The sequence below is a fragment of the Glycine soja genome, chromosome 20, assembly GCF_004193775.1.
Source record: "Glycine soja cultivar W05 chromosome 20, ASM419377v2, whole genome shotgun sequence".
NCBI classification, from domain to species: domain Eukaryota; kingdom Viridiplantae; phylum Streptophyta; class Magnoliopsida; order Fabales; family Fabaceae; genus Glycine; species Glycine soja.
This window is the reverse complement of record NC_041021.1, coordinates 30060395-30085451: the sequence shown is the minus strand read 5'-3', so window position 1 is coordinate 30085451 and position 25057 is coordinate 30060395. Positions and strand designations below refer to the sequence as shown.

Genomic DNA, 25057 nt, shown 5'->3' with positions numbered 1-25057 from the left:
TCCAATTTTTGTGACACTTACTTAGGCTATAAATAGAGGTCATGTGTGTGCATTTTTTTCAACTTTGATCATTTGAATATTAATCTTCAGATTTCAAAGCTCATTTAGAGCACAAAATTTCGTGCTCTTCTCTTCCTCTCCCTTCATTCATCTTCTTCTTCCTCCAAGCTCTTATCCATTGCCTCCTATGGTGGTGAGCTTCTTCTAGACTCATCTTCTCCTTGAAGTGGCATCTCCTCTCTCTCTTCCTTTATTCATTCCGCTGTCATTCATCTTCCAAGAAACAAAGGAATCCATTGATGAAGAAGATCCTAGGCCTACAAGCTCCAATGGAGCTTAGATCAATATTCACTTACAAAAAACAAGTCTAGGCGCCGTAAAATACAAGGGCTGAAAAATCTTACATTTCTAGGGTACCCTACCTAGATTATGGAGCCCTAAATACATGGCCCAAAAATAAGGAAACCTTGATCTAATATGTATAAAGATAAGTGGGCTCATACTTAGCCCATGGGCCCGAAATCTATCTTAAGACTCATGAGAACCCTAGGGCCTTCTCTTGCATCTCTAGCCCAATCTTTTTGAAGTCTTCTATCCAATACCCTTGGGGCGTAGGATTGCATCACTTGTCAATGAGTTAACACTTTGTCTATTTTAATTTTATTTATCTGTATTATCTTAATATCGAGATCAAAGAGGATAACCTAGCATGGGTGTATATGTTGATTTTTTTTTATCTTGTCCTTTGCTTCTGTGTGTAAGTTGAATGACTCGATTTGGTTCATTTTTTATTATGCATGTTTGGTTTTGTTTGCTTGTTTTTTACATTACACAACCATAACATGAATGCATTGTTGGAAATGATGTTAGAGATATGAATAAGCACTACAAGAAAAAAAATGAATTTAATGGGGTTAATTTTGGTGTTACCAGGGGTTCAAACCTTTGTTAAATATATTACCTGCGGTTGACCATTCTGTAGGAAAAATCTTCGTGACATATGATTTACCTATGGTTTTGAGAAACCCTGGGAAATTAGGGCTTACCCGTGATATATAAACCCTCCGTAATTTCCGATAGTTTCTAAACCTTGTATAAACCATAGTCATTGTTTAAGGTTATATTCCCTTTTTACCAGGTTTTATAACCCCTGTTAATGCAAGCAATTTTTTTTAAGAAAATCAACCATTAATGGTTAATCTAGTTAAAATTATTTGTGACCAATTCGAGCTAAAGAATAATACATAAGCAATTTAAGTTTTTTTAATATAAAAAAGAAAAAATTAAACAAATAAAAACTCATTTTATAAAAAGTAATTCATATCATTCATAAGTTTGATGTAAAAAAAAAAAAAGTAATTCTTTAGTTAACATTCCCATCCACACCAAGTCTGAGTCTCAAAATTGAAGTCATAAATTTGCAGCCTATGCTATTGGTTCACTTTATCCAAATAGAATTGCCTCAACTGCTCTGCACTACACCCTGTCTTCAACATCCTGACTCTGCTAGTATCCCACACCAAGTAGTTCAAATTGGGAAGGAAGGAAATCAAAGTCACTTGAAAAAAAAAAACTACTCAAAGTTAGGAATCCAAAGTTACTATTCCATACCAAGTAGTTCAAATGTGTAAGTCTAATAGACAAACGACGTGCAAGCAAAATAACAATTAATATTATAGCTTATGACATATAAACAAGGCACCATGTTTGTTAGTAAAAACATATTTAACTTTAATTTAAAATACATTGAAATTTCACTAACCAAAGGATAAAACTCTTGCATTTGTATATTTTCATATAAACTCAATTTATAGGTTTACAAACACAATATATATATGTGTGTGTGTGTATATATATATATATATATATATATATATATATATATATATATATATATATATATATGAATAAATATGCATATGTTACTACTCTAATCTCAGTATTTTAAAATTCTAATATTTTTTAAAAAATTAAACATTTAAAATGTTATAAATGCTTTCTTGAAACTAATAGTTACGGTGAAATTAGTAATTTTAAGTTTATTGATTTTAATTATTAAAAAAATTATAAGTATTTTTTTTTTAAATTACACTTTTGAAATATTATAAATGTTTTCCTAAAAGTGGGTGTAGTTGGTGCTGATTAATTAAATTCAATATTAAATTAGTTAATATTAAATTAGTAGTTTGTGACATAAATGCTTTGTTGAAATTTAAAAAAAAATGATAAAAATTGTCAAATTCTTTATGAAAATTCCAAACTCTTAAAAAATGTTATAAGTGTTTTGTTGAAACTAGTAATTATTGGGCATTAAATTAATAATTTCAAATGAAAATGCATCATTATCTTACCAAAAATGAAATTGATGGTCTTATGGTAGTTATTTTGCAGCTTAATTAAGCATTTGATTATAATTGTATTTTGATTAGAAAAATAACATTTTTTTATTACTTCCATATGGTGAATTCACCCAAAAAAAATGCCATGTTAGGTGATGTGATCAATGCTTGGGCCAATTGGAGTAAGGTTGCGAATGTAGTATAGGGTTTGACGTTGTTGTTAGATGTAAAATTAAAAGAGTTTTGCAATTCTAAAGATATAGTATTAGTGTCATATTGTTACTTTTTAATAAGATAAAAGATTGAACAATACAAACTTTTGGTTTTAGATGTAATATCATCTTATAAATTTTAATTTATAAAAAAAATATTATTTCATGAAAATTATAAAATTATAAGATAAGGTATTTTTTCAATTTAATTCTTGTGATATTTTTTCATGCATATTTGACGTAATTAGTTCTCTTTTTTCTTGCAAATTATACAGTAAAAAAGATTCTATCATTTTTTTTAATCTTTTGGCATCTACAGTTGCAACAGACTCTTTAATGATGTGTCTAGAACATCCTATTAAAATGCCAAAATATCCAAACACTGAATGTTCATTGGAGGAAAATGTTAAATGACATGAAAATAAACCATGTTATAAAAGTGTGTCGATTGGAAAAAAAATACAAATTAGGATTAGTGCATAAGTACTTATATTCTTAAAGCACAAATTTATCTCAACCTTAAACAGTTGTGTTGATTTTGGATTGTAAAGAGAGCATGACAATGAAACAATTAGAGGCATATTTATGCTTCACAAAAAATAAAATAATATTATTTTATGGTGTAACATTTTCTATAATCATACCATATAAAATAAATTAACATGTATTAATATATTAATGGAAGAGTACAAATTTCAAATCAAGACTAACACTATAATCTAAAAAATGGCAATCCAGCGTATTAATTACTAAGATTGCAAAAATCATATAAAATGAATTAAAGGTATGTTAATTAGAGAAAAATCAAAATAATTTAAATCGACTCTAAAGATATATTATTTTTTCTCACCAAATGTTAATTCTTGTTACTAGGTTGAATCAAATTCGTGATTTTTTTCCTTTCTTTTTTCTTTAACTATCCAACTTACTTTATATCTCCTAAACATATATATTAATTTTTAAAATTCAATTATTTCAAATAGCATAATGTTAATTTTGGAAAATTATAAAAAATAATTAGTTTAAAATAAAATTACATGCAAATAGAATTCAGAATAATATATATTGGTCTTGAATACATTGCGATGACAAATGGAGGTTATAATATATTATCTATTAATAACCAAATTAAGAATTCTAAATTGCACTTTGGAAGCAATATATTTATTTCTAGCATGCTTTGTCAGAACTTCAAGAACATGATCTCTCTGGCTTCAAGGTTGAGCTTCCAGCTGGGAATGGTGGTTGTTATTATGGTAACTTAAAACAAAGAAACATATATATAGAGAGAGAGGTAACGGGGCTGGATTTTTTTTTCTGTCTAGGGCTTCTTACCCAAGGTGTGCCTGTTGTTGTGCACCCACACCTTAAGCACATGAGGCTGGACGCTAGTTTGGGCACAAAACTCCTGCACAACACTCTCATTGTGCTTAAGAATCCTCTGACCAAGCTTTTTTGCAAAGGCCAACATCTTCTCCGTTTGCTCTTGGGTGAACCTAGTCCTGAAACGCTTCTTGCTGGACCCGCCATGAGGAGTGGCACCACTCGTTGGGTCTGACACTGCCTCCATGTCCTCCCTTGAGGACTGGGCCCTACCATTGCCCCTTGACCTGGTGGGGAGTGCCAGTGTGGTGCATTGTTGCCCTTCCAGACGGGGGTAGCCCACTTGCTCCCCATAGTACGCTGCCAACAGCAACGGCGAGTGGTGGTAGTAAGGCACCGGGTGGGTGTCATTGGGGGTCTCCTTACGATGGAAGTTTCGGTGGCAGTTGCACACGAGGCATTTTAGCACGTCCAGGGTTCCCTCCTTGCCCAGAGGCAAGAACTTGATGCATTCATCAAGTGTGTGGCCGCCAATTTTGACGGTGTGGTTCTTAAGGCACTCATGATACTTCTCATTGTCGTTGTTTTTGAAACAGGGTGGGTGGTGTTGGGGTCACTAGAATCGCCACTAGTATCGTCGCCGCCACTGGCTCCTCTTCTCCTTAACATGAGGGCAGTATTCCGAAGTCGTTGTGACTCGCTGTTGCTGTAGGCATCCTCAACTCAGTTTCCTCATGTTGCTTAAATTCCATTTTTGAAATATGAGAAGAATTCTTGCTTCAAAGTTGTGATAGCTATGGGTGGTGGATGATTAAGCATAAAAGGAAGCGCTGAAGAGGAAACAAACAAGAAGTGTTGAATGAACTCTCTTTCTCTCTCTCAAATAATAGTTTCAGTTTCATACACTTTTTTTCTGCTTCTCTATTTTCTCCCTGATCCCCCGACCCTCGTGACTCTTAATTCTTTATCCTTGTACTAAATCCAATTACCTCGGTAATTTTTTATTAGTTTTTATTTTTATTTTTATAGAAACATTAATGTTTGTTTGAGGAGACATAAATTTCTTATCGGTGGAAAACATTAATCTGGGATCATTATTGCTTATAATACTGATTGTTAATAGCAAACAAAAACTAATCCAGTCGATTAAAATCATATCTTACAAGATTGTAAATTTAAATCTGACTGTCAATGAAGACTTTATTAATAAATATTTTTCAAGTAATTTTGTAATTATAATACAATTGAAATATATGTCATTATGATTGATGTCGGCACATCTTATAACACATTTCTTGTAACATGCTTCCTCCATTTTCAAAATAATTGACACTTGAAGTTTTTTCATACAAATTAAGAAAAACAATTTTATATTTTAATGAGAAAATCCATAATTGATATTATATTTATATGATCAACAAACAATGAATATGCTAGAATATTAATAATTAATTTTCTCCAATGATTGAAATGAATTATTTTACTTTATATTCACTTTCAAATCTTTTTTCTTTTTATGTTTATGTAGTACGTATAACTTTATTTAAACAAACAAATTATTCTGATTAAGCAATGTATTTTTTTATAACCATCGTAGTTAGATTTTTGGTTCTTTTATGATTAATGGCACTTAAATTTTATCATTGCTTCCTAAATACATATTCAGCTAAACAAATGCATTTTAGTTTGGGTAAATTAGAGCAAAACCTCCTCTTGATAACTTTTTAAAAATTACACCTAATTCTCTTACTTTGTTTACTATTACAACAACCCCTACTAGGGGTACACAGTGTCAGGTTTTGTAAACATTTAATAGGAGATAATGTAATTTCTAAGGAGTCTCAATGCAATGTTGTTCATACAAGGGGGTTTAGTGTTGGTGTAAAAAATGAGGAGTATTATATGTAATTTCAAGAAACCACAAGGGGTGTTATTGTAATCTTACTCTTTTAGGGTAAAGTCAAACAATACGTTAAAGACGCGTTAATTTATTTGAATAATAAAAGCGAGTCTTTAATACAAGGTGTGATTCATTGTTTTGAATAATAAATTTATGGATTCTTCAAGGACCAGTTTAAGATGTGGTTTTCGGTGGACCAACCATTATTTTTAACCATTTATAACCACAATAATTAGGGCATTTGCTTCTTCCTTGAGATCCTAAGACACTTCCATAAGTTTTAGTTCTTTAGATAAACGTTGAAACTAAGACTTAATACTCGAGCTTAATTACTTTTAAGGTTCACCACCCCTTTCCAAATATGTGTTCAACTAAACAATGCATTTATGTTTGACAAAGTCAAACAATGTGTTAAAAACATTTTAATTTATTGAATAATGTTGGATCAAGAGGCCTCAGAATAATTAAGAATGGGGGGGTTGAATTAATTATTACTAGACCTTTACTAATTAAAAATTTACTCTTCTAAGGCTTTTACTATGTTGTTAAGTAAATGAAGAACAGAAAAGAAACTTAACCAAAAGTAAAAGCAGAAATTATAGTGCACAACGGAAATTAAAAGAGTTGGGAAGAAGGAGACAAACACACAAGAGTTTTTATACTGGTTCGGCAACAACCCGTGCCTACATCCAGTCCCCAAGCGACCTGCGATCCTTGAGATTTATTTTCAACCTTGTAAAATTCCTTTACAAGCAAAGATCCACAAGGGATGTACCCTCCCTTGTTCTCTTTGAACAACCTAGTGGATGTACCCTCCACTAGAACTGATCCACAAGAGATGTTCCTTCTCTTGTTCTCAGTCAAACCCAAGTAGATGTACCCTCTACTTGTACCACAAAGGATGTACCCTCCAATGTGTTAAGACAAAGATCTCAGGTGGTTAAACCTTTGAAACTTTGTGAATGGGGATACAAAAGAATTCTCAGGCGGTTAGTCCTTTGAAATATTTTGTATATGGGAAAGGGAAGAATCAAAAGAATTCTCAAACTGTGTCGTTTTGTATTCTTTGACAAGGGAGAAGAGAGACACAAAAGAATTCAGGTGGTTAGTCCTTTGTTCTTTTGGAAAAGGGAGAAGAGAGACACAAAAAGAATTCAGGCGATTAGTCCTTGGCAAATTCTTTTTTGCAAAGGGAGAAGGGAATGAAAAGGATGAATAGCACAAGTTTTCAAGGTTTGGAAAACCAAAAAACATTGAAAAGCTTTTGACAAAAGGAAGAATAAGAAGAAGTTCAAAGAGACTCAGAAATCAATGTGGAAAAATTGCTTGCGTAAAGAATGAATTGGAAAATATAGATGTATAGATTGATAGATTGGATTGATGTGAAATGCAAAACAAAGCCTTGCTTTTATAGACTCTTCATGTCAGGTCAAGAGAACCATTAGAAGAGTTATGACCTTTAGAAAAACTTAAAACCAATTTGAAAAATTCAAAAACTATTTGAAGAGTTACATCTTTTGATTTGTTCAGAAACTTTCACTGGTAATCGATTACCAAATCAGTGTAATTGATTACACAAAGCTTTTTTTGTGAAAGAATGTGACTCTTCACATTTGAATTTGAATTTCAACGTTCAAGCACACTGGTAATTGATTACCAAAACATTGTAATCGATTACAACTTTTTGAAATCAATTGGAATTCAGTTGAAAGCTTTTTGAAAATCATTTTGCTACTGGTAATCGATTACAATAATCTAGTAATCGATTACCAGAGAGTGAAAACTCTTTGGTAAAAGGTTTTGAGAAAAATTCATGTGCTACTCAGTTTTTGAAAAAACTTTTTAATACTTATCTTGATTGAGTCTTCACTTGATTCTTGAATCTTGAGTCTTGAATCTTGATCTTGATTCTTGGAACTTGAATCTTGAAACTTGATTCTTGAAATCAAATTTCCTCTTTGAACCTTGAAGTGTTCTTGATTCAATCTTGAACTCATTCTTTGATTCCTGAGATCATCATCTTTGTTATCATGAAGTCTTCTTGACTTTTGAGCTTTTTGTCATCACCTTTGTTATCATCAAAACTTCTTTGAATCAATCTTGATTCATCATGAAGCTTGCTTCTACATATAATAAATATGGTTCTTTAATATGAGGTCCAGTTAATTCATCTAAATATTAAATGGACGGATTCTTTGAGGACCGATTGAAGATGTAGTTTAAGGGACCATTACTTTTGATTGTTTGTAGCGAGTAACTACCAATTGCATTAATATTTGCATACGTCATCATAATTTTTTTAGAATACTAAACATGCACAGTTGTCAGCCTTACTTTTGTTGTCATCATCTTCCATGATAGTTGTCTTCTCTATCTCTCTCGTTCTAATCCTTGTTCTCTTCTCTTTTATCCTTGGTCTCTCTCCTTCTCTTCTTGTACTTGCTCTCTCCTTTTTTTTTCTATACTCTAGTCTTCACTTTCTCATTTGTTCTCTTCTCTTTCATCCTCACTCTCTTCACAACTAGGATATCTATTTTGGCAACATTGCTCTTGCATATTCAAATGCTCCCAATGATGCTTCGGTATATGAAGAGGCTTTAGTGTTTATTTTATCTCCAATGTTATCTCATGTCCTTTTATTCATTTGTTGTTTATTATTTGCAAAAGTTGCAAGTTGAGGGGAAATGGGTCAACCCAACTTTCACCTTTTTTTTTCTTTCTATTTTATAGATCTTGTTGTTTCAACACAAAATATATCAAATGCAACTCAAGCTTCAACTCTTAAAGTACCACCCTAACACCTCTTCCAAGGACCACTCCCTAACTCCAAACCCCATGTGTCTCTCTCGACCTTTTTAAACACCCCATTTTTTTCGTAAAATAAATTAAAAAGGATTATATTTAAAATAAATAGAGTTTTAGAAAAATAATGAAGATTTTGGAATTAAATAAATAAAGAGACAAATAAAATAAATATATGTTCTTAAAAATGTTTTATTTATTCATTTGATAGGTAGTAAAATAGAGTTTATTTTTATAAAATGATAAAATCACTACCACAAAAATGGTCTTCTACGACGAAATTTTTATTATAGTTGTACAAAAAATGATGTCATAAGTGGTGACATTTTTGTAAATAACTAGAAATTTTCAAAGAGGATTATATCAAAATTGTCTTTGAAAATGAATTACGACATCGATTCTTATAGAACCGACGTAGAATGCGAGAATACAATGTCTTCAGGGAATGTGAACGGGTTCTCTCTCACTCCTTATTTTCATCTTCTTTTCAATCTCTTTCTCCTCCTTGCTCTCTCTCTCTCTCTCTCTCTGTCCGTGCCTCCATCACCATGGAGATCCCCACGAAGCCGGTGAAGATACAGAGGCACAGATGTTCATTGCTCATGAGATTAACTTGGATTCTTCACCGCCAGAAGCTATCCTCTTTCTGGTTCGAACATGGCATCTACATCCTCCTTATTAGGTATTTCTACTAAACCTTTGTTTCAACCCCAATCTCCACGCACATGCATTCGTTGCCTTAAAAAACTACAATCCAACACTCAACTTATCATGAAAGTCTCACTATTCTAACTAAGATGCTTGGCCTTGTTCAATTGCAAAACCCTTGTGGTGCTTAAACTTATTAGGGGCTTAAATAGGAACCATTTTTCATTCGGTTTTTCATCTGTTGATCTGCCCTTACTAACAACCCTGCATTTGCAATCATTTATATTGGAGCGTAGGGATATGACAGAGCTTCCTGGTGGGAGTTTGAATCTCAAGTTCTCGTGTGTGAGCTATCTTTGAAAGATTGCCCAAGTTGGTTAGAGCCACGATTGTGATAGGCCATGTTCTATTGGAGGTGTTAATAATGTTAATATTCTACGCATAGATTGGGTACTATTGAGTGTGATATTTTTTTGTTACTTTCCATATTTGTAAGGAAGAAGGGGTTTCTAATGTTTTGTTGTTGTGATACCAGATGAAGGACAAAGAGGAAGCGGACTTGATTCTTGAGTTTCAAAATTTAACCCACCTAGAATTGGGCTATTCGGATTATACTAGGGATTGGGTTAAGGGCTTAGAAGTGATCAAGCGTTGCCCCAATCTTCAAATTCTTGACATTGATATGGTTTGATGAGTTGAACATTTAAAAGTGATTTCTATTTTTACCTTTTTCTTTACATAAACTGTATTAATTTTATTCTATAATTGTTGTTAACAGGGGAGTATTGACATGAATGCTAGAGGCGATGAAGGAGCAGATTGGTCATTCCCTCGATCTGTCCCTTCATGCATTTCATTACATCTTAAAACATGCGAAGAAGAAGAAACAAAGAAACAAAGAAAGGTGGTGCTAGGTGTGGCTGTTACTCTATTCTATGGCGACACCCAATGAGTCACTAGTTGACTCACATGACCCGTCTATATTAAAAAATTATAAATAATTTATAACTTGTAAACTTTTATACTTAAAAATATAAATGAAAAATATAATCAAACTTCTATCAATTTGACTACTACAATTTGAAATTTCAATTATATAAATTAAAGTTTCTAACAGCTACTATCCAAATATAATTACATTCCAATTAATTTGACATTCATTGAAGTTTCCAAAGACAAATTATGTTTGAAAAATATTTGTCTCATCATATTTTATGTTTTTTTAAAATTTATTGCATTCTAAATTATTTATTAATTAATTTTTTTCTTTATTATCATTTGTTATCTTAACTAAAATTACTAAATTACCCATATTAAAAGTAAATATAAAGGATATTGAGAAAAGTCAGACAACAAATGGTAGAAACAGTAAAGTATTAGTTTTAGTGTGGTAAGGTAAGCACATCTCACAAAGAAGGTTGACGGCTCTTGATTTCTAAAAGTGCCACATAGGACTATTTGGTAGCTTTTAGTATATGAACTGTGTAGCATTTGATTGATTAGAGAAAAAAGCGTGAAAGCTACAACTAGGTTGCAAGCTGCAACATCGGAGAACATGAAAAACTGTCTTTGTAGAGACAGAGAGGGAAAGATGTGAAAACCCAGTTACCTAGGGGAATTTTGCGGTCCGCTCTGAGTCAACTACACTAGTTTGGCACTCGGTTTGATGACATGTGAACTAGTTACTTACAGAAATGATCCAACAATTGAATCAGCTCGGCTAAAGGTCTAGTTTCCGATTCAACCAGTCGGGCCAAGTCGAGTTTAATAACACTGATTGGGAGGGTTCCTTGCTTAGTATTGAAAATCTTGCTTTCAATTTGATAGTAGGTAGTAAAGTTCTTCTTCATGGAGTATGTCTCATTAAGATTCTCCCACATTTCACAAATGGAGGGAGAAAACATACAATTACAGCTGGTTTTTTGAATCAGAGTGCCATAACTAGGTTTATGATAAGAGCATCCTCATTATCCTAGGCCTCAAACTTTGGACCACCACTTTCAATATGGCTTAACATCATATGCCTTTTGCAAGTTGTAAGAATGTACTGTGCCCATTGTAGATAGTTGTGACCATCAAGTTGATAAAAACCACCAAATTTGGAAGGTCGTTAGGACCCAAGGTGATAACTTATTCCTTTGCCATGAATACAAGCCCGTTAGCATAAAAAAAATGCTGTAAAAAATTTGAAAGAGTGGCGTTGTAGATCTAGAGTGCACAACACTAGGCTTAGCAACAGGTTCCTTAGAAGTGGGTCTAGTTTAAGTTCTCACCAAATGAAGATTTTAACTGTTATGCATGTAGCATTAGCATTCCTCATCTTCATATATTATGATATGCATCTTTCTAGTAGCTATTTATGTTGCTATTTTTATGCATCATTGCCTGATATGTTACTGCCTTGATATATTCTGCTTTAAACTTTTGATTTCCTTTTTTTTCATAGTGCATAAGAATTGATGGCGCCAATCCTACAGAGCTCTTGGCCATGGGTTGAGAAATAGTAACATATTTTTGCTTTCCATTTTCACTTTTTTCTTCTATATCTTATATTGTGCTGCTTATCTCTTGTCTTTATCATAAGAAATAAAATTACATGGAAGCCCTCTGTCCTCACAATTTTTATCTATTTTGAATTTAATTTACTTCAATTTTTATTTTATATTAGTTTAAGTGGATACTATCAATATATTAACAATTGGTTTTAATATGATTTGTTTATTTAGATTTTACTTTTGGTAGTTTTTACTCAAGATATTTATCCATATGCTATATTAAAGAAAGTGTCTATATTAGTTTTAATTAAAATAATAAAGAATATAGTGAATATGCCAAAAAAAATATATGGGCAAAAGTATAATTTATAAAAGTAAAGTCAAACATCCTTAAACCTTTAGTAATAAAATGTTAACTATTTAATTATGGGGATTTGATAAAGCTAGGACCATAATTGACAATCTCTATTACTGTCTGCAGGCTCAAGGAATGGGGATTTGATAAAGGTTGGGGCAACACTGCAGGAAGGGTTAAAGAGACAATGAAATTGCTTTATGAGGTACTAGAATCAGCAGATCCACTGAAATTGGAATCACTTTTTAGCAGGCTTCCAAACATGTTCAACATAGTTATCCTCTCTATTCATGGATACTTTGGCCAAGCAGATGTCCTAGGATTGCTAGACACTAGAGGCCAGGTGGGAATTTCTCCTTATCATTGATTTCATTTAAGAAAAAGTTATGCAGTAAAAAACTTTGTTCCTAAATCTTTTAATGATGCTATCTTGTCTAACAACCACTCATGAATATAGCTAAACATAGTCAAAAGTATGACATTTTTTTTCTGGTTTTGTAACACTACTTTTTATTGAATAACTTTGATGAGTTTGGGGCTTTTTTTTTTTTAACAGGTGGTATATATTCTTGATCAAGTAAGGGCCTTAGAGGAAGAACCACTCCATAAGATTGAGCTGCACATCCTTGACGTGAAGCCTCAAATTCTTGTGGTAAGCTACTATCACTACTACAAAAAGTAGTTTTAACATCGGCTTATTAACATCGGTTTTATACAAAATCGATGTTAAGTTAAACGCAGTGGCATATTTGTAAATAAAGTATCCTTCTTAACATCGGTTTTCCAAAAAACCGATGTTAATGCATACACGTTAACATCGGTTTTTCAAAAACCGATGTTAACTAATGATGTTAACATCGGTTTTTCAAAAACCGATGTTAACGTATAATATGTTAACATCGGTTTTTTGGAAAACCGATGTTAATGCATACACGTTAACATCGGTTTTTAAAAAACCGATGTTAACTAATGATGTTAACATCGGTTTTTCACAAACCGATGTTAACGTGTATGCATTAACATCGGTTTTTTGGAAAACCGATGTTAATGCATACACGTTAACATCGGTTTTTAAAAAACCGATGTTAACTAATGATGTTAACATCGGTTTTTCAAAAACCGATGTTAACGTGTATGCATTAACATCGGTTTTTTAAAAAACCGATGTTAATGCATATACGTTAATATCGGTTTTTAAAAAACCGATGTTAACGTATCATACGTTAACATCGGTTTTCCAAAAACCGATGTTAATATAAACTTTTTTTTTAATTATTTATATATTTTTAAAAAAATCATATATTGTGTTATTAATTATATTTTAATTAAAAAAATATAATAATTAAGAAACAATTATAAATTCAAAAGGTAAACATTTAAAAATTAAACTACATTTTTAAAATGAATTTCGTAATTTTAATCTTATTATTATTTAATCAACAAAATTTGACCAGACTTCGTCATATTTTTTATCATTTGACTAAGCAAAGTTATTTATAAAAAATTCTAAAAATTAATTTAAGATATGATTCTTGCATAATACTAAATACATGCCGTTAAGAAGATGCATATTTTAAAAAATGTGATTATATCCCATGAAAATTAATCAACATTATAATGATTTGCTCAAAAAGATCCAAATTTTTAAAATTATATTGAGCTTTATAGAGTCAAAAACTTTAATTATGATGATTATTTAAAATAGAAAAAATTTACAATTTATTATATAAAAAATAATTGTTAATAATTAAAATGCACTATGCCTTGTATTTAAGGATTTTTTTAAAAATAATCTTATATTTTTAAGAACAGAGGAGGAAGTATATCATATTAGTATTTTTTTTTTGGAATTATTATTTTGCATTTTTTTCTATGAAAATTAATTTAATTAAAAAAATGTGTATATTGTGTTATTTATATAGAAATAATTTTCAATTAATTTGTAAAGAAATATTTTTTTCATCATAAATTGATTAATTTAATATTTCTTTTAAAAATTAATTTTTAGTTTCTATAAAAATTAGTTTTACTAAATTCTAAATTAAATGGGACCGACAGGAAGTCTTATCAAGATTTTTTTTCTATACTATAGTCTAGTTTTATCATTTTATTGGTAAGAAGTGTAAATGATAATTGACGTATGAAAATGTTTTTTTTTTTAAATTGTATCTTGTTCTATTGTAATTGAATAATTCATATTATATACATATTCAATAATTGTATAATTTATTTCATGCACGCATTTTATATAATCGGTACCGGCCAGTATGTTTTTCTTATTTTCTTAATTAGAAAATGCAAAAGACATTGATATTATTTTCTTAATTTTATATAATTCATAAGTTATAATTTTTTATTATTGGATTATTTTCAAATTGATATAGAGGTAGTCAAATTCACCACCAACCTCTCATTGCTTGAATAATTGCGTTGGTCTTTGACATTGGGATATTTGTTTTGATTTTAATTTAAATGAAAGGCAAAAATAAATAATTAGACCTTTCGATGACGACAAAATATCTACAATGTTTCGTACTTTTGGCTGGGTCATATTTACTATTTATTATTTTCTTTTATATGTTTCGTACTTTTGGCTGGGTCATATTTACTATATTATAAAAAAGTAAGCAGACTTGAGAAAAAACGTAATCGCGATATGGTGGTGGTGTATCTAATTCTAAACAGAAATAGAAAGAGAGCAAAGTGTCCTTTTGTGTCCGGAATCCTTTCCAAACCCAAGACCCACTGGCCCACCTTCTTCTGCACGCAAAGCAAAAACCTAGCCAGCCACTTTCATCACTCTCAAACCATAAATTCCAAGTAGACGCTGCGAATCACGTTTTGTTCGAGCTTCCTCCATTCTCAATTTTCAAAATCGATTTCGAAGAGCTGCTTCGTCTTTGCTCCACCAAAATTCTTCACCGTTGTAGTTGTACTCAGCCACTCGGAGACACCGCTAATCGGTAATAATCCTTATTTTGTTTTTAATTTTAATTTTTTGTAATTTTCTCTGTCATTTTGCATCGAACACTTTTTTCTTAATATGTTTATCTTGTGTATTGGTATTTGAGTCAAGATGAGTGCTCTAAGAGTATTGTTCTACTGTTAGGGCAAAGTATGCCTCCGATTTGGGGTTTAGAATCTCTATGAAGAAGCGTTGGTGACGTCGATATTATTGATTATGCAATATGTCTTTAATATTGTAGGTTTATAACCCAAAGATAAGAAAAATCCTTGATAATGCAATTATAATCCCAATCTAATATAAAACTTTAGATAAATATAAAGTCCCTGTAGCATTCTTTTCCATTTTGCGCTACCTACATTGACAGTGGTAGAATTTGCTCTATGCATTTCGTTACTATATCAACGATTGCCGCTTTTTATAATTTAATTTTACAATCTAGAACCTTGTTATATTTTTCTTGTGAACAAGAGAAAATGCTCTAACTTGAACTGCAAATGTTTTGTTGATTCACTCTCTTCGATGCTAGGTTGGCTTGTAAGCTATTTTTGTGTTAAATTTGGTATACGATCACTGCTTATATTTATACCAAATCCTTTGCAGATTGTATTTGTAGGACATATAGTCTAAACTGAAAAATATGCCAAAGTTTTATTTTGAATCACCAATGGTCATGCCAAGTAGAGCAATGCTAATTCATTTGACAGTCTTCTAATTATGCATTTATTTTAATCTTGATCCTTCCAGGCATGGGTCACACTTGGCAGAGCACAACTTAATTTTGGTGAGCCTGATAATGCTATTGAAAGCTTTGACCGTGCTTTAGCTCTCAAGGTTAGTCTATGTTAAAATAATGAATGTTTTAATAAGTTGACTAACTTACAGCAGAACAATGTGTTAAAACTCTCAAGGTCATCTCATAATGTACTGTCCCCTTGAAAGGAAACAATGTTCCTGGATACTTTGTTCAACTCAGAATTCTTAGGCGGCTTAGAATTAGAGCATTGTAATCCAGAAATTTGAGTGGCAAAGCTAAAGAGCTTTTATCACGGATAGGTTAATTACCTGTTAGCCATTAACTTTGGAAAAGACATCTTTAGAGTCAACTAATTATTTTTAATGTAAACAAGATTCATTTATTTTATTTAGATGTATCTAATTTAATTGAAATTGTATTGTCATCTCAACCAACTAAAATTTAAAAATAAATTCGACAATATTTTAGAATAGATCATGTATTTTTTATTAGAATCAATTTTGCTAGAGTCAAATAGGATATTATAAGCTGAAAAACTCTTTATATGAGATATTTAATATAATCGCATATTTAGTACTCAAATTCGAAACCTATAATTAAGGTTAAATAGTTTTGTGTCAATTTACCATGCATAATCTATTTAGTCTTTCTTCTAATTAGTATCAAAAAAATTCTGTGGCCTGAGTTTTAGCATTTTTTAGGCTTCAAATCATCACTGATACAATTTCTTCTTTCATATATAACTTAACTTACACGTGAACAATAAACATGTCAAAAACCTGAATGTTATTGTGATTTGTGAATGTTATTATTGTCTAGGAACAATGAATTACTCCATTTTACTTATACCTACAAGCCAATGGAGCCATGGAGGCTTTTTTCTTTAATTTGAAAATTTCCTGATTATGATAATAACTATTCAAGTGAAAAACGAAAGAGATGGGAGTGAGCGAGCGTTACAAATCAATGTCAACAGTGAAAAGCTAAAATTGCAGACAAGGAAAAAGATAAAGATAAAGAGAGGAGGGGAAAAAAAGGAAAATATATAATTCTGATATGATAGAGAGTTCTTTATTCAAGGGTCGCTAACTTTATTTTGTTTTCTAGCAAACAAAGGATATTTGGAGAGCAGTGTTGGTGCATGAATCTATTATAGTTTATTATTTATATATCCTCTCTGTAACACAACTTTCAATTTTCTTTGAAAATAACGACCTTGGATTGTTTTGTACGCGTTCTCTCTTAAACTTCATGTCATGTGTTTATAATGATCAGTTTCTCTTGTAAATATGAGCTAAGCAACACGCAAGGGGTGGCTTCATGTATAGTGTTTTCAACGGAAAACTTATATATGCATATATATATATATATATAATTGGATGGATTTGTTCCATAATTTTTGTTTGTTTTTTCTAAGAACGAACTTAAAATATCACAAAAAGATATCTAATTTTTTTTATTTTCTTCTTTCTCACAATGAGAGTTTCACTTACCAACTAAGTCTTGCATAATTAATAGAAAATTTAGTTCTTTAGACATTTTAACTACAGTTTCATTCTTGACCATATACATTAAAAAATAAAAATATATAAAAGATAAACTTTATTTTGCATAACTTTCACACTTTAGATCCTCTATTTTCATTCATATTTTCATAGCTTCCCAGTAATGTTGAAAATTTAAACTATTGAGTTAGGTTCCCCATAAGTAAGTATTGCCATGTGTTCGAATTTGAGTGTTACATTTCTACTTTGTAAGAATTGATTAATTTAGTATACTCCCAACCAAAGATTATAAGTTGTGTGTGTATATATAATTTAGAATAAATTGTTTTCATATCTTCTGAGCGCTTGTTATACTTAATCTTACTCTTTTTTTTTATCATACACAAAATTGTCTTATGTAGGTGTTCATTCAGTTATTTCTTTGATTCTTGTTTTCATTTTGGACCGTGCTGCTCATCATCACAGGTACAAATGTTTGTTACCAATGAATATTTTTATTACGTGTTCACTGCCATTAATGACAATTGATATATGCTATACAAATTGTGTTCATGATGAGTGAACCTTAGATTCCCGTTTGAGATTGGATGCAATGATTCTTGCGGACAGTTTGCATTAATCATTGTATTCAATCTTGAATTGTCCGTTTGGACAGTTTGGGGAGACTGATATTTTTATGGTAGATTCATGTGTTAAGGTTAAAATTATTTTGTTTAATTTGATGAAATTTTGGTAATGCATTTCTAGTTGTTCTCTGAGTGCATACTTGATTATCGGGAAATTAATTTCACCGATTTCATGTCGTGTACTTAGAGACCAATGCGAAATGCTGCCAAAATTTTGTCAAATTTAACAAAATAGAATTAACCCTGATGTATGAAGCTACCATAAAAGACGGTCTTGCCGAATGGGATAGGGCCACACCTTTAATAAAAAAGTGAGATTTTCATGCATCGAATAACTTTGAGAGTATGACCGAGTTATTACTTAGATGGATCGAAGTTGGATGAATGAAAGTCGCATCAGCCCAGAATATGAGGAAGGCGTCGAGCAATTCTTACAATTTGCTTCACAAAGAGGTCAACCGGATGAAGATGGAAAATATTATTGTCCTTGCATCAATTGTTTGAACGGAAGACGACAAATACTGGATGACATACGAGAGCATCTGTTGTGTGATGGAATTAAGAGAAATTATACGACGTGGATATGGCATGGTGAAATGACAGACATGCAGAGTGGGCAACAATCCGAACCGTTTGATGTAGAAATGGGAGATCACTTGGAGGATATGATTCGTGACCTTGGACAAGAGTCTTTCCAACAAGCGCATGCCCCTGTGTATGAAAGATTGCAGGGTGACTCAAAGAAGCCTTTGTATCCGGGGTGTAACAATTCCTTGACGCTATTGTCGGCGGTGTTAAGTCTGGTTAATGTCAAGGCCAGATATGGATGGAGTGACAAAAGCTTTACTTCATTGCTTCAAATAGTGCACGATCTGCTTCCACAGGGTAACACATTGCCTAAAAGCTACTATCAGGCAAAGAAGATATTGTGTCCGATGGGTATGGAGTACCAGAAGATTCATGCTTGCCCTAATGATTGCATACTGTACAGACATGAATTTGAAGAAATGTCGAAATGCCCTAGGTGTGGGGCGTCACGGTACAAGGTGAAGGATGATGAGGACTGCAGTTCTGATGAAAACTCAAAGAAGGGCCCTCCAGCGAAAGTGTTGTGGTATCTTCCCATCATTCCAAGGTTTAAGCGTTTATTTGCTAATGAAGACGACGCAAAAGATCTTACCTGGCATGCAAATGGGAGAAAATCTGATGGAATGATCCGTCATCCAGCTGATTGCTCCCAATGGAGGAAGATTGATAGTTTGTATCCGAATTTCGGCAAAGAGGCAAGAAATCTTAGACATGGACTAGCCAGTGATGGAATGAATCCATATGGCAATTTAAGCACTCAACACAGTTCATGGCCAGTTCTACTAGTAATTTACAATTTTCCGCCTTGGTTGTGCATGAAGCGAAAATACATGATGTTGTCTATGATGATATCAGGCCCAAGACAACCAGGAAATGACATTGATGTTTATCTAAGTCCGTTGATTGAAGACCTGAGAAAGTTGTGGGATGAGGGGGTTTTAGTGTTTGATGGGTTTCGCAAGGAGACTTTTCAAATGCGTGCAATGCTATTTTGTACCATTAATGACTTTCCAGCATATGGGAATCTCAGCGGTTATAGTGTTAAGGGTCATCTTGCATGTCCCATCTGTGAAGAAGACACAAGCTACATACAACTGAAACATGGTAGAAAAACAGTGTACACTAGACATCGCCGTTTTCTAAAAGCTCATCACCCTTACAGAAGATTGAAAAAAGCTTTTAATGGAAGTCAAGAGCACGAAACTGCGCGGACACCGTTAACTGGTGAGCAGGTCTTCCAGCGGGTTGAACACCTTAATACTGTATTTGGAAAGACCCAAAAGAAGGATAAAAGTAAGAGTTGCATATGGAAGAAAAGGTCCATTTTCTTTGATCTTCCGTACTGGTCTGATCTAGATGTTAGACATTGTATTGATGTTATGCATGTAGAGAAAAATGTATGTGACAGTGTCATTGGGACACTCCTTAACATTCAGGGCAAGACGAAAGATGGTCTAAATACCCGTCAAGATCTAGCTGACATGGGCATACGATCGCAGTTGCATCCAAGGTCTGATGGTAAAAAAATATACTTGCCTCCAGCTTGTCATACTTTATCCAGAAAGGAGAAGATCAGTTTGTGCCAGTGTCTGCGCCAGGTTAAAGTACCACAAGGATACTCTTCAAATATTAAGAGCCTTGTGCAGTTCAAGGAGCTTAAACTGGTGGGGTTAAAGTCTCATGATTGTCACGTGTTGATGCAACAATTGTTAGCCGTGGCCATACGAGACATTTTGCCTAACAAAGTCAGGTTAGCCATAACTCGCCTGTGCTTTTTCTTCAATGCCATATGTAGCAAAGTCCTTGATCCGGTCAAGTTTGATGACTTGGAAAACGAGGCTGTAATTATACTGTGCCAGTTGGAGATGTATTTTCCTCCTGCTTTCTTTGACATCATGGTCCACTTAATTGTTCACTTGGTCAGAGAAATCAAATGTTGTGGTCCTGTTTATCTGCGCTGGATGTATCCGGTTGAGCGCTACATGAAGATCTTAAAAGGGTATACCAAGAATCTACATCGTCCAGAAGTATCTATTGTTGAAAGGTACATCGCAGAAGAAGCCGTTGAATTTTGTTCAGAATACATTGAAAAGGCTAAACCTGTTGGCCTTCCTGAGTCTCGCCATGATGACAGAGTGGGCGGTAAAGGTTCAAGAGGATTGCATGTTATCACTCCAAGTGTAGAAGATTTGTTACAAGCTCACTTGTATGTATTGAATAACAGTAATGAAGTTTTGCCATACATAGTTCAGCATCAACATTTAGTCAAACAAAGTAATCCAAAAATGTCAAAGAACTGGGTCTTGAAAAATCATAACAAGACTTTCTCTGATTGGTTTAAAGATACAATCTTTGCTGACGAAAATGCTTCTGAAACATTAAGAAAGCTAGCTCATGGGCCTAAAAGAAATGTTATAACTTGGCAAGGATACGACATAAACAAGTATTCCTTTTACACAAAAGCACAAGATGACAAAAGTACAATGCAAAACAGCGGGGTCACCCTAAGGGCTGAATCTCAACACTTTGCAACTGTACATGATGACAATCCCTTTGTAGCTTCAATCCCTTACTTTGGCTTCATTGATGAAATATGGGAGCTTAACTATGTCAAATTTACTGTTTGTGTTTTCAAATGTAAGTGGGTTGACAGCAACACCGGTGTGCGGACTGATGATATAGGATTTACGTTGGTAGACTTAAAGAAACTAGCTTACCAGAATGACCCTTTCATCATGGCAGAACAAGCTAAGCAAGTATTTTATGTGCAAGACCCTTGTGATGAAAGGTGGTCTGTGGTTCTAAACGGGAAAACAATTGGTGTTAATGTAGAAGATGATGATTCATACATGGACACTTATGTTAGTCCTTTGTCTACACAAATGACTTCTAACAACGTTGGAGAAGAAGAAGCTGACGATGTTCATGCTAATCGTAATGATCATGATGAAGGAGAATTAATTAACATCGTCTAACGTAATTTTCTAATATAATATTTCATTTCGGTACATTCATTTACATAACTCATACAGTGTTTTTTGATAATATTAACTAACTCAACTTTTTTTCTTTAAAGGACCATGGATACTCCACCTGCCTCGCCTCCTCCTCCTCTTCCTCCTCCTCCTGCAAACGCTGATGCGTCTCCATCTACGTTGAAGCGGACACGCAAGGCGACACGGCTACGATCATTGGCCACTAGACCACCTGGGGCAGAAAGACCTGTGGTCAACGTCGATCCTGCTACCGGCAAGGCCGACGGTCCCTACAAGAAGAAATTAAGAACATATTTGGGGATTGTCGCTCGTGATAAGGTCGACGTGACATATGACACCTGGAAGGAAGTCCCTACTGCTCAGAAGGATTTGATATGGGAGGATATTCAGGTATTTGAGTTTTCTTCGTTGATTTTCTTTAATAGTCTAAATTTGTTATTTACTTACAACAAAACCTAATTTATTGTTTGTCAGGCGGAATTTCAAATCCCTGAAGCTTCTGACAATAGGACAAAGAAGAAAATTCTTCAGATTGTCGGCGAGCGCTGGAGGCAATTTAAATCTGACTTGACTAGGAAATGGGCACTTGCAGTCAACAAGGACGGTGCGGACGACATTGTCTGTGAAAAATATGGCATTAGCAAGGAGAAATGGACTCAGTTTTGTCAGACCCGTAGAGACCCCTCATGGGAGGTATGTACATTGTCATTTTAGTTGTTTTCCACAACAAAATCATTTCTTATAATTTATTGTAATAATCATTTTCATTAATGTTAAACTTTTGCAGGATGTACGAAAAAAGGCACAGGCCTCCCAGAAGCAAAACACTGCCCCCCACGTATTGTCTCGTGGGGGTTATGAATATTTAGAAGAAAAGCTCATGGCTGAGAAGGCAAAGAAAAGACTGGAAGAAGCTGCCCAGTCTGGAAGCACTGAGGGCATCATTGACCCTCCATCTCCCATCAGACGCCACGTGAAATGGAAGATGGCCTGCACGAAGAAAATTGGACAGATGACGTCTGAGGCAGCAAAAGAAATAGCTGACAGGATTGTAAGTCATTTTTAATTAATAATTGTAATTATCTTTGTGTATTTTGTGAATTCCTTGGACAAATATGTGTTCGGTACAGGATTCTTTGGACGAGCAGGCGTCACAGGGATCGTTTGTCCCCCATGGACGTCAGGATATCCTGACTGCTGCCATTGGGCGACCAGAGCACCCTGGCCGTGTTCGTGCTGTTGGAGCCGGTGTCACCATAAAGCAATACTTTGGATCAGCTTCACGAACATCCCGCAGTTCTTCCTCCATGCCTCTTGAAGACCTAGAACAGCTGACCCAACAAATCAGAGACCAACTGGAGGAGTCAATCACAGAAAAAGTGACTCGAAAGATGATGGAATCCTTCAGCCAGATGCAGTCGCAGTTTCAGTCTCGGATGCAATCACAGGGAATTGCACTACCTCCAGAGCCAGAGGTTGGTCCCTCAGGTCCTCGTGTCAGTACAAAGGAGAGTTGTGTTGCTCCCTCAGGGAACAATCCAGGGATGGGTGACTCAGACAAATGCGGCCTATATATTGAAGAAAATCCTTCCCACTTGGTTGCCCTAGGAAGACTTTACGAGGGATCCACAATAGTTCACAACATCCCGTTGTTGCATGGCCAAGTCAAGGTTGGTGTTGAGGAGGTTAAAGATACAGAGGCTCTCGTTCCTGTACCCACTGCCGAGGTTACCTTAGTGGGGCAGGCACTTAACACTTTCCTTGCTTGGCCAACACATCTTGTGAAGCGTTTATCAGAACAGGTATTTTACTCTGATTATATGTTTATTTTTTTCAATTAATTTGTTCACTGTAATCAAAACTTGCTAATTAACTATGTTTTATCAATAGGCAGCTGTGTCTCCAGCAAAACCTCCAGAAAGCCCGGATGAAGAGGTCGATGATCCCCTGTACCTGATGACATTGACCATCCCACAACTGTTTTTGAAGCCGCTCCAGGTTATGTGGGATGCTACCATATTCAGGGTGTTTAATCAAAACTTCCCGTTGTATATAAAGCACGAAGATCTCTCTGAAATTGCACATGGTGGTCAATGTCTCAGCATATCAGTTATACAGTTGTGGATTCTGTAAGTCATTTTAGATTACTATTAATTACCAAAGTAATTGTTTTAAATTCATACATAATTAACTTTGACTTAACAACACAGCCATCTGACTGAGACAAGTGTGCGAGCGGGGAATTCTGATGTGTATGGATTCCTCGAGCCACAGTCCATTCAGAGATCTGGACAATCACAATTTGAATCCGAAAGTTACATCAAGAGTTGGATACAGAGTTCAAAACGAGATGTTTACCTTGGAGCCTATCTGAATAGGTAAGTCAAACACAATAATTGAATTTAAATAATCTATACTACTACAATAAACTATATTCGTCTCTACTGCAGTGGACACTGGCAAATGGTCGTCATTCTACCTAAGGAAAACCTAGTTGTCTGGTTTTGTTCTTTGCATAACAGGCCAGACAACTACCTTAAGGGAATAATTAACAGGTCAGTATTGTTTTCAATACATTTTCATTGGCATAACTCAACAACATCAATATTTTAATGTTCCTTATATTCAACACTAGTGCTTTGAAAGGACTTGATGATACTCCACAACCGAAATCCAAGGCTGCTGCTAGGTGGATTGTTGTTAAGGTACGTGATTTAAATAAAAGTTCTACTTATATATATTTTATGTGTGTGTACACTAATTGTAGTTAACGTTTAATTAATATCCAAATTTCATTATGTATTTAGTGTAATAGACAAAAAGGAATCACTGAATGTGGCTACTACGTGATGCACTGGATGTCCACCATAATCTTAGGATCTTTCAGGAATAATTGGGAGACGGTAATTGTTTATTACAAACAAATTTGGTTTTTTTATAATTGTTATTACATTATTAATTTATTTTTTTATTTCATCATGCAGTATTTTAATGAAGTTAGACCATTGGAAGCAGAGAGATTTAAGGCACTTCGCATACAGTGGGCACAATATTATCTAAAAGTTAGAAATCAAACATAGGATGTTAGGCAACTATGTAACTTTAGGTTAATAAATTAGTTTACGTACTTTGCATTATATTTTTTACAATTGTTGTTTCATCTTAACATTGAACAACCTTTGTTGATAGCTAGTTTTTTGCTAAAATCTATTTGAAAACTGAATGCAAATGATATATGTTGTGTGCTGTGTGGTCTGATTTTAAATTTACAGGTTAAATTTTGGTTTTTTGTAAAAACAAAGACATTATATAAAAAAAATTCCTGAAAACAACATCGGTTTTTTATAAAAACCGATGTTAACGTGGGTTAACATCGGTTTTCTGTAAAAAACCGATGTTAAAATTCAATAATAACACATTCGTTAACATCGGTTTTTTAAAAAAACCGATGTTAACTGTCAACAATAACACATTCGTTAACATCGGTTTTCTGTAAAAAACCGATGTTAAAATTCAATAATAACACATTCGTTAACATCGGTTTTT

At 33.5% G+C, this 25057-nt stretch overlaps 2 protein-coding genes and 2 long non-coding RNA genes across 4 annotated transcripts; 3 read left to right on the top strand and 1 right to left on the bottom strand.

Annotated features, from left to right (window-relative positions):
* Positions 1–3704: 3704 nt before the first annotated feature.
* Positions 3705–4463, bottom strand: LOC114401969 (zinc-finger homeodomain protein 2-like; the record flags this gene model as incomplete). The annotated part of the gene is made up of 1 exon (XM_028364535.1): positions 3705–4463. A coding segment is annotated over one exon (591 nt), but the record flags the coding sequence as incomplete, so codon positions are not given.
* Positions 4464–9759: 5296 nt separating this feature from the next.
* Positions 9760–12756, top strand: LOC114401968 (sucrose synthase 5-like). Its single transcript, XM_028364534.1, has 4 exons — positions 9760–9909; positions 10003–10046; positions 12201–12417; positions 12631–12756. Exons 1-4 carry the CDS (start codon positions 9760–9762, stop codon positions 12754–12756), a joined length of 537 nt encoding a protein of 178 aa, XP_028220335.1.
* Positions 12757–14783: 2027 nt separating this feature from the next.
* LOC114401369 lies at positions 14784–17732 on the top strand. The gene is made up of 3 exons (XR_003664260.1): positions 14784–15037; positions 15787–15873; positions 17703–17732. It is a non-coding gene; the product is annotated as an uncharacterized LOC114401369 (long non-coding RNA).
* Positions 17733–24360: 6628 nt separating this feature from the next.
* LOC114401444 lies at positions 24361–24757 on the top strand. The gene is made up of 2 exons (XR_003664274.1): positions 24361–24414; positions 24496–24757. It is a non-coding gene; the product is annotated as an uncharacterized LOC114401444 (long non-coding RNA).
* The last annotated feature ends 300 nt before the right edge of the window (positions 24758–25057 follow it).

Excerpts from the sequence above, each read along its gene's own strand:
- LOC114401968 (XM_028364534.1), top strand. The coding sequence starts at position 9,760 with ATGAAGGACAAAGAGGAAGCGGACTTGATTCTTGAGTTTCAAAATTTA. Across the intron at positions 9,910-10,002 it reads AAATTCTTGACATTGATATG|GGGAGTATTGACATGAATGC; the intron begins GTTTGATGAGTT and ends TGTTGTTAACAG. Across the intron at positions 10,047-12,200 it reads GGCGATGAAGGAGCAGATTG|GCTCAAGGAATGGGGATTTG; the intron begins GTCATTCCCTCG and ends TACTGTCTGCAG.